This window comes from Mustela lutreola, chromosome 1 (assembly GCF_030435805.1).
Source record: "Mustela lutreola isolate mMusLut2 chromosome 1, mMusLut2.pri, whole genome shotgun sequence".
Lineage (NCBI taxonomy): Eukaryota > Metazoa > Chordata > Mammalia > Carnivora > Mustelidae > Mustela > Mustela lutreola.
In genome coordinates this window covers 180,394,733-180,410,581 of record NC_081290.1, presented here as the reverse complement: position 1 = coordinate 180,410,581, position 15,849 = coordinate 180,394,733, and the positions used below count along the sequence as shown (strand labels likewise).

The 15,849-nt window shown below is 45.2% G+C and overlaps 1 protein-coding gene across 3 annotated transcripts in view; it reads left to right on the top strand.

Moving 5' to 3' along the window:
• The window catches only part of SLC35F2 (solute carrier family 35 member F2), a 49,554-nt gene extending 35,764 nt beyond the window's left edge, over positions 1-13,790 (top strand). For 2 of the 3 annotated variants that reach the window (XM_059179618.1, XM_059179624.1), the window contains exons 3-8: positions 537-660; positions 4,988-5,147; positions 6,222-6,378; positions 6,889-6,941; positions 8,196-8,350; positions 12,746-13,790. In XM_059179618.1, the coding sequence (XP_059035601.1) occupies positions 537-660; positions 4,988-5,147; positions 6,222-6,378; positions 6,889-6,941; positions 8,196-8,350; positions 12,746-12,931 (835 nt within the window). In that variant the 3' untranslated portion in view covers positions 12,932-13,790. The remainder of the gene's footprint in view (positions 1-536; positions 661-4,987; positions 5,148-6,221; positions 6,379-6,888; positions 6,942-8,195; positions 8,351-12,745) is intronic. The other variant, XM_059179631.1, reaches the window with a different exon arrangement.
• Positions 13,791-15,849: the final 2,059 nt, after the last annotated feature.

Sequence of the window (15,849 nt, the reverse complement as noted above, 5' to 3'; positions counted from 1 at the left end):
GGACCCTGAAATCATGACCTGAGCCGAAGGGAGAGGCTTTAACCCACTGAGCCACCCAGGGGTCCCTCTCTGGTGGTTTCTTTAAACCCTTAGTCTATGCGGACATCTTAGCTTGGGTCTTGTAATAGAAGAAATCTAACAACTTGCTAAACTGTCTTAGGCATTTTGGTTATGAACAATGGAAATTAGAAGTGGCCACATTCAGGGCACCTGGGTGGCTCAGTTGTTGAGCATTTGCCTTTGGCTCGGGTCATGATCTCAGTGTCCTGAGATCGAGCCCTGCATCGGGCTCCCCGCTTGGTGGGAAGCCTTCTTCTCCCTCTCCCACTCCCCCTGCTTGTGTTCCCTCTCTCGCTGTGTCTCTCTCTGTGAAATAAATAAATAAAATCTTTTTTTTTTTTTTTTTTTATTGTAAAAGAGTGACCATATTCAAAAGACATAGTAAACCTTTACTTTGACTCTTTAATCTTTAAATCAACATGCATAACATCATTTTCAAGGACATGTACCAACCCGGATTTCTTTCAACCAGGTAGCGATAACCTTGTATCCATCTTGAAGAGAAAATGGTGGAAGTACGTCCTGCTCGGGCTAGCAGATGTGGAAGCTAATTACCTGATCGTCAGAGCGTACCAGTACACCACTCTCACCAGTGTCCAGGTGAGGGCCCTCCTCCGACCCGTGTGGGTTTTTCAGCTTCGAGAGAAGAATCCGAACCCATATGTGCTAACCCAATTTTATGGAAAAGCCGTTTCCTTGTAGAAAAACCTAAACACAGTGGACACTGTCTGTTTCTTCACGGAGCATAGGTGCTAATGAGTAAAATTTCCCTGAATTAGAGAAAATGTATTCAAGTCAATCAGTTCCCAAACTGCCAAAGCTATTACGGAATTAAACAGTTGCTACAAAAATAAACATAAATATTTAGTTGGCAATTGATGCTGTGCTGTTGACAAGAATTCTTTTTTAAGTTTGCTTGAAGATGACGTATAAAGGGAATGTATTTTTGTGCTGCAGAAAAGTTGAATGTTTGCTAGGGAAGTAGATATTCGAGACAAAATGAGCCATTGGAGTTGTTGGAAGCAACCTTGTAGATATCTGGGGGTAGAGATTACGCACCTTGAGTAGCCAGAGGTAAAACTGATGTCCCTATTCCTTTTTTAGGTTTTATTCTTGCTGCATTAAAGGAAAAATGTTCCTGCAGAGCAGTACTTTTTAGCTAGGTGTTGAGGAAGACTGATTCAATTGTCTTGATGGTAGCGAACTGTGGGCTGTATAATGACAGTGAGTCACCGCTGTGAACAACTCAAGTTTCCTGAAGGGAAGTGAAAGTGAGAGACTCCAATGCCAGGTTTAGTCTTCACAATTAATAAATTTGTAAGTTTTTTTTTTTAAGGTTTTTATTTATTTATCTGAGATGGAGAGTGAGAGACAAAGAGAACAGGATCTGGGGTGAGGGTGAGGGGGAGAAGCAGGCTCCCTGCTGAGCAGAGAGCCTAATGTGGGGCTCGATCCCAGGACCCTGAGATCGTGACCTGAGCTGAAGGCCTTCACCAGCTGATCCACCCAGGTGCCCCTAAATTTGTAATTTTCTGATGTATCAGTTTTCTCACTATATGAAACAGAGGGGTCCTTATCTCATCTCTGGAAAAATTAAAGTGTAATTAGACTTATTTTGCTTGGAAGACATGAGGACTGATGAAAATTCAGTACTTTCCCAATGTGAATATACATTAAATGCTACCCTTATCTGAATGCATCATATTAAATATTTTCTCTTCCGTAACATCGTGCTAATCATGCTAAGATTGTCTTCAGCAGACCTTTTGGTTTTGGGAAATTAGAGTTAAGACAGATATCACAGGAAGCATGTAGGAAAAGCCAGCATTCATAAAAATTAAAACCAGGAGGTGGGGATGCTTGGGTGGCTCAGGGAGTTAAGCATCTGCCTTCGTCTCGGGTCATAATCCCAGGGTCCTGGGATCGAGCCCCACATTGGGCTCTCTGCTCAGCGGGCTCTCTGCTCTCTCTGCTGTTCCTCCTGCTTGTGATCTCTCTCTCTCTGACAAATAAATAAATAAAATCTTTAAAAAAAAAACTATTAAAAACAAGAGTTACCTAAAGGATCAAGTTCCTCACAAATAGGGTTACGTGTGCTTTTAGCTCTGGGTAGTAAGCGTAAACTTAAATAGAAGATGGCATTCCTAGTCACATCTACCCTCCCTCGTACACAGTTACTTGATTATAATTTCCTGGAACTCTGGATGACTGATAATGACCAGTTTTCACTTGGTACAAGGTCTAAACGCAAATAAGCAAAAACCCTAACAGTTGGGTTTCTGACTGAGGTTCATGCCTTAGATTATTGAAAACAGTTTCTTCCATTCTAGCCTCTTAGAAAAACAAGCATTTGGTCATCACAAGTTACATGCTCTGGTCCTCTCAAGGAGTCCATGACAAAAAGGCCATCTGGCAGGCACAGCTCCCTGCTGAGGTGGTTCGGACTGTCCCTGGGACTCTTCCAGATGATTCTCTACTTGAGTAAATCTGCAGTTTGGGTAGAAGGATAGAGTTGGTCTCTGGGGGTCTCTGAACCTCCTCCTTAGGGATTCCTTTGCAGATGCTGGAGCGGCGACCACGGACAGAGTGGTTTACGGGAGGCTTACAACGTGCCTGTGGGCACCCTGTGGGCTAGGTTTCCGCCCCTGTGTCCTCCTGCTTTACCACTATTCCTTGTGTTCCCCTCTGTTCCTTCCCCTCCCACGGCCAGCTTCTCCTCCGTTGGGCTGCTCTGTTCTTCCTAGAACACGTGCCGTTTGACGCCCCCGTCCTCCGTTCTCTACGGCCTCCTGTCTTCCTTTGTCCTTTCCGCTCCATGTCTAATAAAGTATTTCTAACAAAGTCTAACTCAGCTTTGTATCTGTGCCTGCCTCCGCTGGCCGTCTGACTTCATACCTTGCGGACTGTGGCTGGACAATAATTTTTTTTTTTTAATTTATTTATTTGACAGAGACACAGCGAGAGAGGGAACACAAGCAGGGGGAGTGGGAGAGGGAGAAGCAGGCTTCTGCCGAGCAGGGAGCCCAACGTAGGACTTGATCCCAGGACCCTGGGATCATGACCTGAGCCGAAGGCAGCTGCTTAACAACTGAGTCTCCCAGGGGCCCCAGTAATTTTTAAAGATTAGGTTAAATAGGGAGGCTCTTGGGACTGAACTCATCAAGGAGAAGACAGCCATCACCAAGAGTATATAAGAAGGAGAGTCCATGTAGGTAGATGGCCCCGTGTGTTAGAGAGCAGATGAGAAGGGGAACTTTTGAACCTTTGAGATCATCTGGTCTGATCTCTTCATTTCCGACTGTGACGCTGAGGAGGACTGGCCAGGGAGCAGGGCGTAGGCAGGTCCCTTAGATGGCCACTCACGGCCCACCCCAAATTGTTGAAAATAGAGCACATTTCTTTTTAAGATTTTATTTATTTATTTATTTGACAGAGAGGGATCAAGAGAGCACAAACAAAGGAGCGGCAGGCAGAGGCAGAGAGAGAAGCAGGCTCCCCGCTGAGCAGGGAGCTCCACTCTGCATCCCAGGACCCTGAGATCATGACCTGAGCCGAAGGCAGAGGCTTCACTGATGGAGCCCCCCTCAGGCGCCCCCAGGATAGAATAAACTTAAGTTCAATTTTAAGGCACAATTTAAGGATAGGGAGTCTCCTGTGAGACTTTAGAGAGGGACTTTTTTTTTTTTTTTTTACTTTTTTGGGTTTAAGGAACATCGTTTAGACTTTGTTAAGTCATTATGGCTGGATTGTGCTGGCGTCTTCCGAGACAGGCTGTTATCATTTGCATCATTTAATGGTTTGTTATTCAGGCTGGCTCCGTAAAGCACTTAGGGGATTGGAGCTCTGCAGCTGGAATAAATAACAAGGCGAGGTGCCCGTTACCGCACCCAGGCGCAGGGGCCTGCAGGACTGACACCGCAACAAAAGGCAATCAGTCAGCAGCCGGGGATGGGCTCAAGAGGCTGCGGGAGATTTAGGGCCTTGTCCAAAATGAGACAGACACAGAGAGAATCCAAGTCAAGGTTAAAAAAAAAAAAAAAAGAACAGGAGGAATGGTAAAGTAGGTTTGGGACTATTATTAGCGTACGGAATATATTTTATCCTTGAATGCACTTCACATGATTTGTGAATTCAGGAATGGAGGGAATAAAATCTCCATTTTTCCCCCCTTAATCTTACAAGTGATTTTGAATTTGCTGTGATTTTTGGCACTGCCTTGTAGCCTGGCCATATTAGACGTGGAGAGGGTTTTTCTGGACCCATGATCACTGGGTGATGGAGGAATATCGATTTGCTGTGAGCCACGGTGCGGTTGGCCAGTCAGGGAGATGGTGTCTTTGGGCTTTCTGACAGTCTCCTGTACCTCTCGGTGGCTCTTAGCCCAACAGCAGTTGAACACCTGCTTGTGTGACTATTTCTTCTGTGTCTGTCTAGCCTTCTGTCGGCTCCTGAGGGCTGGGCCGTATCTCTCTCGTTCTCTGCACTCCAGCTCCTCTCCTAAGGTCTCCCCGACCTGAGGTGTGGAAGTACTGGTCAAGTGAGGGAGAGCAGGTCTGCCTGCTGGACTGGAGGAGAAACACGAGCGGGAGGGTAGAGATACAACACAGTCTACGAGACAGAATCCCTGGGGTCAGCCACTGGTTCTCCCGCTTCCAGCTGTGGGATCCGGAGCACCTCATTTAACCCGACTGCGCCTTGGTTTTCCTCATGTGTAAAATGGGGACAGTGGTTTCAGTCTCACAGGGCTGTGAAGGTACAATGCGTCCATCCAGGGGAAGGTAAACCTGAGTAATCCGGTAGATCGCCGTCGAGACATACAGGACGGGCAGGAACTCCGAGCATGAGTTACCCATGTTTTAGTTGAGGCCGGAAGACTCACGTAGTTAAGGACAGAAGGCTCACGCTGTTTGTGTCTCCTTCATTGCAGCTCTTGGACTGCTTCGGGATCCCTGTGTTGATGGCTCTCTCGTGGTTTATTCTTTACGCAAGATACAGAGCGACCCACTTCATCGCTGTGGCTGTGTGTCTGTTGGGTGTGGGGACGATGGTCGGTGCAGACATCCTGGCGGGGAGGGAGGACAATTCAGGTGAGGCTGTAGTCCTTCTGCTTCGGTCACAGAAAACAAGGTGTTTTTTGTGTTTTCGCTTCCGTATTGCAAAGCTCTATGGGAAAAGACGGAAGACGTGTATTGCTTAAACTGTCTTTTCAGTTTTATTTTCACATTTACTGGCTTCTGCTGTCGGGACACGGTCCACCAAGTGTGCTTTGCATTCCTGCCTGCCCATGGTCCTTGCTCCCTTTTGTTACACTAAATAGTTTTGTTTTGTCTCATGAGAGAGAAGTTTCTTTAAATATTTGCAATAATCCTCTTTTGGTCCATCCATTTGGATTAGTTGCTGGAAAGCCTACTGTAGGGGCGCCTGGGTGGCTCATGGGTTAAGCCTCTGCCTTTGGCTCAGGTCATGATCTCAGGGTCCTGGGATCCAGCCCCACATTGGGCTTTCTGCTCGGCAGGGAGCCTGCTTCCCCCCTCTCTCTCTGCCTGCCTCTCTGCCTACTTGTGATCTCTCTCTGTCAAATAAATAAATAAAATCTTAAAAAGAAAGAAAGAAAGAAAGAAAAGTAAATCCTACTGTAGATTCATGGTTCTTTATCAAAAGGAAGCTTCTGTCCACTGGGTGACTGACCTCTTTCTAGTCGCTCCGTGAATGAGAACACTTGGACTTCCTTCGGGTCAAAGTTCAGATGATGCTTTAAAATCTAAATATGGTGTCTGAATTTACCTAGTCTACAAGTGACTTCACGGTGTCCTCGGATTGAGAGAAGATGACCTTGACTACCTAGCTTCCTTCCCTGTAGTTTTTAGTTAATTCCTTTTCCTAAATTCCATTAATTTCTTTGTCATAGAATCATTTCCTAAGGCCTTACATTATCCGTCTTCCAGTCGCATCATCTCCCGAGGGGTCAGAATATGAAAAATCACGGCAGAATTATGCCAGAAAGTGAGAGGAGTAAGAGTCTTTAAACTTCTAGAAACCAGGGTCTCCCCTTCTATAAAATCTTATTCAAATGGATGTGAACCAGATCAACTCCTAGAACCAGGCGAGAAGGGTCCCCTGTCTTGACGCTGTGTACCTTTTTGTGTCTTGTCTTCCTGTAGGCAGTAACGTCCTGATTGGTGACATCTTGGTCCTTCTAGGCGCTTCCCTCTATGCTGTGTCTAACGTGTGTGAAGAGTACATTGTGAAGAAGCTGAGCAGACAGGAGTTTTTAGGGATGGTGGGCTTATTTGGAACAGTGATCAGCGGCATACAGCTGTAAGAGTCTAAAGTCTCCCTTCAAAACAAAATAAGCCCATCTGTGGTACACGATTCCTTTCCCGCTACCGATACTCATTGTGGTTTGGCCCAGATTCCTGTGTGAAATCAGGAGCTGGCTAATGATTAGAAGATTCTTGAAATATCAAGAATTGCACCTTGTTTTCTTACATGCGCATGAAGCTTAGGATTTCTGCTTACGGTGTGGTACAGGCATTCCCAGTACAGACGTTATTTTTCAGTTATTAACAGAAAATATTAACTCCCTGTTCAAATGGAAAGCATAGTCTCATGCTGGGTGCTCTTTGAAAAGTGCCTCGAAGGGCCTTGAGCATGTTTGTGGGCTCCTTTGGTTTTATTTGTTGTCATTTATCTTATAGATACTTATTTTTATATACTAAGAAAGATTTCAAAATCAACATAATTCCTCACCTTAGCTGGAGTAGAGCAACTAAAATGCTTATAAGCTAGTGACAATGAGTGTGTGGTTCTCTCTGGTTTTGATCTCAGGTTGATCGTGGAATATAAGGATATTGCCGGCATTCGGTGGGACTGGAAGATTGGTACGTACATCCATGGTCTTCCTCTTTGAGTCAGTAGCCTTTCCTCTCGAGTGACAAAAGTACGCATTGAGAAATAAATACTTCATTTAAGTAATATTAAACCATTTCTGTAAAATCACAGAGCAATGTGGTACCCAGAGTTCTCCAGGGTTTTACATTGAGTTTTCCCTGAGAACTCGTAAATGAACCTTCACAGGAGTTAATTCTTAATCTTTACGCCCAGGAAGAGCTTTTCTTTACCAGGAATTCTGAACAAGACCGACTGACCTTTGGTCACACTCACTTTCCATTAGGTCTGCGTCGCGAGTCCTCAATCCTCGTTTGAAGGTTGTCTGCTCCATGTAATTCGTGAAACATTAACCCCAATACTCTGACAGCGTGGAATCACCCGCCGCCTTCCATATGACTCTCACCTGATGTTCCTGGGCATCTGCACAAACAAACAATGTAGCAAACAGTAGGGAACGGTTAGGAAGGACTCCTCCAACCTTATTGAGTGACGGGTGGAAGGAAGTTAGAAACAGTCCGTGAAATGTCACGAAGTGTGTTGGCTGTGCTTACGTAGTTTGATTCAGTTAAAGAACCTGGCTTGTGAGGGTGTGAGTGAGTGTGCGTGAATGTGAGTGAGTGTGACTGGGGGTGTGTTGAGTATGGGGGTGGGATTGAAGGAGTGGTTGCAAAGCTGAGCGGTCACGCGCTGTGCCCGGAAGAGGATGGTTAGACCGTGCTTTCCGAGGGCGCTGAATTTAGTGACGCAAGCACAAGGTAATAAGCATAAGCTGCCTTTGGTGACTAAAAACGCTTTATTCTGAGTCCAGTGACACGAATCATGTCCAACCAATGAACCAGACAAAAACAAACGAAAGACTATGGTGATTTTTCTTGATAGTGATTCTGCTTTTATTGACCTTTTATCACAACATCACACTCTCGGGGGTGGGCGGTTGGGGCCAGTGATGGGAGCTGCTGAACCATTCACACCATGAGCAAGTCCCCACGGACTTCACCATCGAACACCGTGTTGCGATTTTGAAGTCCTTCCTCGGTGTCGTATCTTGTTATTATTATGACTATTTTTTGCCCTGAGGGCTTTCTGCAAATTTCAGCATTTGCAATGCTGAGCATTAGCAAGTGGCTCTGTGGAGAGTTTGTGGAAGGGTCAGGGAATTGTAGATGGCAGCCAAGCCTCAAAAGGGTCTTTGCCTTCCGATTTCTTCCTGTAATGTTAGCTGTTACACTTTGCTTTTTCCGCAGCTCTGCTTTTTGTGGCGTTTGCCCTCTCTATGTTTTGCCTGTACAGCTTCATGCCACTAGTGATTAAAGTCACCAGTGCCACCTCTGTGAACTTGGGCATCCTGACGGCCGACCTCTACAGTCTTTTCTTTGGACTCTTTCTGTTTGGCTATAAGGTAAGCAAATAGATCGTGTTCAAATAGAAACACTTGCTTGGCCTAAAAGAAGCTGTGGGTGTCTTTTATTTTAGTTTTTTAAAGATTTTTTAAAGATTTTATTTATTTATTTGTCAGAGAGAGCGAGTGAGAGCGAGCACAGGCAGACAGAGTGGCAGGCAGAGTCAGAGGGAGAAGCAGGCTCCCCGCGGAGCAAGGAGCCCGATAGGGGCCCCGATCCCAGGATGCTGGGATCATGACCTAAGCCGAAGGCAGCTGCTTAACCAACTGAGCCACCCAGGCATCCCTCTGTGGGTGTCTTTTAGATCCATAAATAAAATCTCATCTTTTTGGGCAACAATCTCGTTGAACGATCTACTCCATGCAAATAGAATCATGTTCATAATACAATAAAAGTTTTGATGTTACAGACTTTTGAAAGGGTCTTGGGTGCCTAAGGTCTTAGGAGTGTACTTTGAGAACTGCTACATTGGAAATCTGTCTTTCTTGAGTATACCTTCAGTAAATGCTTGTCGGTGAGCTTGCTATCCTAGTTATTTGAACAAATACCGAGAATGTTGGCTGTTGCTTGATACTTTTAGTTTCATTTGGGGACAGCAAATACATTTCTTTGTCCTTGTAGAATTTTATACCTAGGCAGAAATTGCTTGACACTGATTTACACTATTCCCAGGAATTGGCCATGAACTCACAGCGCCTTGTTTAGTGGGTTCTCAGAAATTTCGGCTAAAGAAACATAAACCATTTGCCTTATGTATGAAAGGAACTCGGTGTTATCTTTACAAACTTGGTGGTTAAGGTGTTCCTGAACTTAGACTGAAAGAGTATTTGTAACTTTTTGTTGCATCATTAAAAAGCAACAAATATTGGAGTGAATCAGAGTGTCGGAGGCAGGCCCCGCAGAAGTGACCTGACAGGCCTAGATTTTTAAAAATTTCTTATTATTATTTTAAAGATTTTATTTATTTATTTGACAGAGATCACAGGTAGGCAGAGAGAGAGAAAGGAGGAAGCAGGCTCTCCGCTGAGCTGAGAGCCCAACGCAGGGCTTGATTCCAGGACCCTGAGATCATGACCCAAGCTGAGGCAGAGGCTTTAACCCACTGAGCTACTCAGGTGCCCTATTATTATTATTATTATTATTATTATTATTATTATTATTTTAATGAGAACAGCTGCCAGGGGCTACAAAATGAGCCTTAAAAGTGAGCTGTGGTGCTGTGCTTGCATTTCACATGGCTGCCACCAGGAGGTGATGTTGTTTCTATTCTGCAGTTAAGCTTAGTGGTTATAGGTTATCTATGTAAAGTAGGACCCCACTCACCTGTGCGTTTTTCTTTTTAAACCAAATATATTGGTTTAGCTTTAGTAGTTTAATTTCTTCTAAGCAAAATACTATCCCAGCGGGAAGGAGAAAGTAAGGTTAAAGAAAGAAAAGCTTTTAAAATATACCACTACCTGTTATAAGCTCTTTTCATGTAGATATTTGCTTTTTAACTGCTTTTAACTTGAACATGAAAAAGCTTTTTGTATTTCATTTTTTTGACCATATAACTTTAAACCGTTATTTCAAAATTAGAGCATGCGAACGTTAAATTCCTTCTCCATTCTTTTGCTTTATGTTTCTTTGTCCCTCCATGTCTCTTAATCCAGATCAGATTTAATTGTTTTTGTTCAAAGGCCATTTCCAGACTTGTAGAACAGAGAGTAGGTCTGCTGTGACCTTCAGAGTAAATTATAGAGGTGGGAAACCATTCAGAGCTTAAAGAAGATACCTAGCGCTTAAAAAAAGTTATTTAAAGATTTTATTTATTTATTCATGAGAGGTAGAGAGAGCCAGAGGGAGAAGCCAACTCCCCATAGAGCAGGGAGCCCGACATGGGACTCGATTGCAGGACCCCGAGAGCTCATGACCTGAGCTGAAGGCAAATTCTTAACCTACTGAGCCCCCCGGGTGTGCAATACCTAGCATTTTGAAGCAGTTTTAAAGGCAGTTATAAGCCCACTATACCACCAATTCTTAAAATTGTAGTTTCTAAAATAACCTTGGCTCTGATTTTTAAAATCCACAGTTGAAAAGTTTAAACATTTCTGCATTCCTCAGTGTCAGACTCTGCCTCTTCTGGAATTGATCTTGAGTAAATACTTACTGACCAGAGTAGCCACAAGAAACTTCCAGTATAGATCCTGACACAACCAGTAGAATTAAAAAAAGAAGAAAAAAAAAAAAAAAGAAAAAAGGAAAAGAAAAAAAAAAAGAATGAAAAGAAGGGAGATAAAGGTTAGAGCCTCTAATTCAGGAGACTTCCCTCATTCCCTCAGAGACTCTCCCTTCTAAGGGAAATGACTCCATTTGATCACCTGGTTCTTAAGAGGATCCAACCATTTAAAACCACCAAACCAAACAGGACATGTTTTGAACAAGATGTGTAGGCTTCCCTACAGGTAACAGTAAACATTTTATAGGAGGCCATAGATACTGACTTTATAATATTGACTTTGAAAATTAAGGGTAATCTAAATAGGTTTAATTTTCCCTAATAGTCTCTGAATCTTCTTTTTCCCCAAAAAGTATTTATTAAATGCCAGCTGTGTTTGGCCATGCTTGTGAGGACCATGCTTGGTTTGGATCCAAGAACTAAAGCCAGGTTTGGGTGTCAAGCCAAGCTTGACTCACGTCATTATCACTGACTCTTTGCACTGAATCTGGTGAAGGCTTTCCTGTTTTGGGGAGGGCTGTGGCTCTTCCATTCCTTAAAGATATCTAAAGGCTTAAGGTTAGGAAGTGATTGAGCATCTTTAGAAAATAAACTTGCAGAAGCCAGTGGTGACTCAGAGAAGCCCGGAGATGACCAGGACTGTACATAATACTCATTTCAAAACCCTATTTTAGTTCCTCCTGCTACTTTTTGGAGTGTATCTTGTTCTTTCTCCTCTCCCCCCCCCTCCTCTCCTTTCCTAGTCTGTTATGTTTTCTTATTGTTTTTCTTTATCACCTTCTTATTAGAACTCTTTTTAGGCATTAGAACTCTTTGGGAGCATACTTTGAAATCTTAAGTGAATTAAACATTTGTTGGCTTGAATAAAATAGCATGCTCCATTTTTTTTTTTTAAGATTTTATTTATTTATCTGAGAGAGCACAAGTGGTGGGGAGGGTAGAGGGAGAGGGACACTCCCTATGGAGTGGGGAGCCTAAAGCGGGGCTCGATCCCATAACCCTGAGATCATGATCTGAGCAGAAGTCAGACACTTAACCAACTGAGCCACCAAGCACCCCCAGCATCCTCTGTTCTTAACTTTGAAATCAGGTTAGCAAGACCACTCATAAATTTGAGTTTGCTTGTACCAAGAAAAAAAAATGATCCTAGGTGTTTAATGGCACATTAATTATGTTACATAGTTAACCTTAATTTTTACTACATCATCCTTGGTCAGTCTTCAGCTCTTCTCTTTCTTTAATCTTTCATGCTGTTAAAAATAATTATTAATTTCCTTAATACTTGAACTTTTGTATGGCTCCTCCATTCAAATAAGAGCAAATATGCAAAGTGCATATTATTATTTATTCAAACTTTGGGGGTATGTCAGAAGGCCGTTTTTCAGTAATAATAAACAGTGAATTAGTGTTTTTGTCTTCACTGCATTTTATTCTGGATGTTTGTTTTCCTAACAGAGGGGGTGGGTTGGAGAAGGTCACCAGAAACTCTGAACATCCTTGTGGTGTGTTTGTCAGAATGGGCTCTCGCTGCAGTTGGTCCTTCCGGAATCCCGGACGGTGGGAGGCTCACCCACAAGGCTCACACCCTGGGCTTGTCCGACTGCACTTCACACCAGTGACCTCTTGGGCTTTGAGGCTTTTCCAAAAAATGACGTTCTTCGAGCTCTAAAAATCTTACCTGCTTGTTACCCTTGTCTACCGAAAGAAGATAATTTATTAAATTTTAAGAAACTGGATTTTATTGCATTCGCATACGCGAAGGGTTGTGGAGAACTTGTCTTCTCTGTTTGCCCACATTTTATCCTGGGTCCTGTGTTTCTCTGTTTCATAGCCACATTACAAGCAGGGCTTAGGGTCTGAAATGGGCTCGCTCCTGGTGTCCGGGCTGACCTCTGATGGTCTGCACTGAGTGGGGCTGGTTGCGGGGTGGCGTCCAGCCGGGCATAGCACAGAGAAAGGCAGAAGTTCCGTTTCCTAGAGATGCAGGGATCGGCTGGTGGGACAGGTGATGCCCGAGACCGTGTCTTCACGCACGCGTGCACCGGAGGGCTTGGGGGTATCAGCGTCTCCTTAGGCAGCTTCCAGAAACAAAGGTCACGGGATCGCGTGGTTGGCCCAGGGCAGCAGCCGGCCTGCGTTTGCCAGAGACCACAGCCCCCTCCTGTTCTCCTCCTAGTTCTCCGGGCTCTACATCCTGTCCTTCACAGTCATCATGGTGGGCTTCGTGCTGTACTGCTCCACCCCGACGCGCACGGCTGAGCCGGCGGACAGTGACGTGCCGCAGGTCACCAGCATTGGCATCGACAACCTGGGGTTGAAGTTGGAGGAGAACCTGCCGGAGACCCACTCCGCTGCCTTGTAGCTGGAGAGGAAGGCGCAGAGCGTGGGCACCCGAGGCTTCCCGGGAAACCGGGGGCCGTCGCTGGGAGGCGGCAGAGCCTGCTGGGGGCAGAGGGGACTCTTGGAAAATTACTGGGCGGGGCGAGCCCTTAGACATTGGATTGGAGCCAGTGGTTAGATTTTACAAAGGAATAGAAAATAATGCATCAAAACTAGAAATTGGAAAATAGAGCAGAAGCTGAGGTGGCTAGGATTGTGTGTCTGTGGGTTTGAGGACCAATGCCTGGTCGTGCCAGGGGGACAGGTGCGGGCCATGCTGGGGTGTCAGAGGCACCTGCGGAAAAGCCTGGTGGGGTGGATACCCAGGCGTGATCCAGCCTCAGGGCGCGGGCGCAAGCGGGCTGTCCTGGCCGGAGTGGGGGCAGTCCAGGCCTGTTTGGGACGGGAGAAGCCTTCCACAGTTGGAGGCCTCCGGGTGCTTTGTCTTGCTGAGGTCGTCCTCGTCCGCAAGCCCTGTGGCCCACCCCGGGGTCTGATGATTGCATATGGCAGCAACGGGTTGGGGTAGCCCTTGAGAGAGACTGGGATACCGGTATGAGCGCCGTCTGGGCAGGAGAGAGGGGTGGTGCGGGAGACCTGGGGACCCCCTGTCCGCTTCTAAGAGGACAGTGCACGGCTTCTCACCAAGGATTTGTAACGTGCCGTGAGATTTTCCGATCATTCTTCAATTCACAGTGTGAATGTGTAGCATCATCATGATTATCCACGACCATGCTGCCACTTTGCAAAAACTGTAAACTCTATGTAAACTTTTTTTTTAATGTAATAAAGAAATTGAGGGTAACTGTTCATGTGATTAAAAGATTTTGATTTCATGGCAATACATTTGTTGTGTGGTTTCTTTGATGAACCCGTTTCCCTTCTGGATTTTTAAATGACTTAATATAGTCAACATTTCTTCCTGTCCGGCTTCTCAGAATCCTGTCTTCGGTGAGCTGCGGCAGACCTACCTGGTTATGTTGGGATGGAGGGGAAGTCAGGGAGCCCACGGATCATTTGCTGGAAGAAACTTTTTAAAATTCTGAGTTACCTTAATTTTTTCTTTTCCTTTTTTTTTTTTTTTTTTAAAGTTTTTCGAGTGAAATAACTTTTTATTGTCTGCAGCCCTTTAAAACTGATGTTTGATTTTCACTGTGTATCATTCACAGCTGCCAATGAATGGGAAAAGCTTAGGTTGCTGTGTTTCACCTTTGGGGCAAGACTTCCGTTTGGATGAACACATTATTTCTTAAACACCCTGCCTAGGAACAAACCTATGTGCGCGGGGTGACGTGAAGAGCCTGAGGTGATGGCGCCCCACGTGCATGTCAAGTCTGAGCTAAACCATCATCTCTTGCTCTGAAGCCTTTCTCAGGCTGTCAGGCTCCCTCTCCTCTAGGTTCCCAGGGCCCTTGTTCATATGTTCCTTGTTGCACTTATGGAGTGCTTGCTGTTTACCTGCCGTTCCTCGCCGCCGGCTGAGCTCTTCGATGTCAACCATGGTCTCTATTCATCTTTCTAGACCTCTTTTTGTCTCAGTTCTTGGGCATTTAGTTACTTTTAAAAAAGATTTTGTTAATTTACTGGAGAAAGAGAGCGAGCAGGAGCAGCGGGCTGGGGCGAAGGGAGAGGGAGAAGCAGACTCCCAGCCGAACAGGGAGCTCAATGAAGCCTCCACCCCAGCACTCCGAGATCACTACCTGAGCCGAAGGCAGACTGAGCCACCCAGGCGCCCCCTTGGACATTTATTAAATGAACTTTGTCTCTGGCTGCAGTTCAGAACATTTAAGGGGAGACTGGCCTAAACTAAGGCGTTTTCTGCAGATATATGTGCACAGTGTTAATCTCTTCCTGCTTGGCTCTTTCCCCCTGTCCCCCTAAACCCAGTGGCTTTTTTTTTTTTTTTTTTCCTTACCTGCTCCCTCTGGAGAGGGGCAAAGGACTTCAACCCTGAGCATCCTAAATCAAAACTTAGAATTCAGTGTTCCAGAGAAGCCGTGCTGTGAGTGACAGTCAGCACTTCAATAAACGGATCGCAAATCCTGCATCCTGGTTTATAGAAGTCCGTAAAGATCGAGAGTTTCCCCGGTCTCGGTACCACCACTCCCATGGAAAATGTATTTTCAAACATCTGGCTCACATACAAGCTTTTGAAATGTAACACGTTCTTAAGCTGATAACCTCCCATAAATTCTTTTCCACCCTATTAGAAGAATATTGATTTTTCAGTATTTTCTTGTAGATATTTATGCCATTAACAAAACCCTGCTGAATAGTATAATAGGGCTGCTGGATTGTTCCCTCGTGTTGTATTGAGGTAATAAATTGCGCATTTGGACTGTGGTGATGCTGGAAGAAGAGAGGGCTTGGCTGGAGTCATTCACCCTGTTTGGACATGGAAACTATGTTCTCTGGTTGACAGTGGACGTTTCCCCCCTTTTTGGGGACCAGCGGCTTGCGGAGAATGTATGTGTGTTATCCATGGCCTGTCCAGCAGGTGGCGCTTTAGCAAGTATGACCAAGACCTGTGACCTAAACCACCTTGCATTTTACAACTTCTCCAGGTCCTTTTTAAAAAATTTTATTTATGCATTTGAGAGAGAGAGTGCGCACAGGCAGGGAGGTGGGGAAGAAGGAGGCGGGGAGGGGGGAAGCAGACTTCCTGCTCAGCAGGGAGCCCCACACGAGGCTGGATCCCAGGACTGCAACGTCATGACCTGAGCTGAAAGCAGGTGCTTAACTAGCTGAGCCCCCCAGGTGCCCCTAAAAGATGGTGTTAGGATGACTTCCCTCAGCAGGGATTGTCTTCCATGAGCCGCCGAAGGACGGGGTTCTCAGGCAAGCTGAAGCATCGCGAGGAGGGCACACAGTTTGGTGCCCGTGGTGAAAACAGAAGCCAGG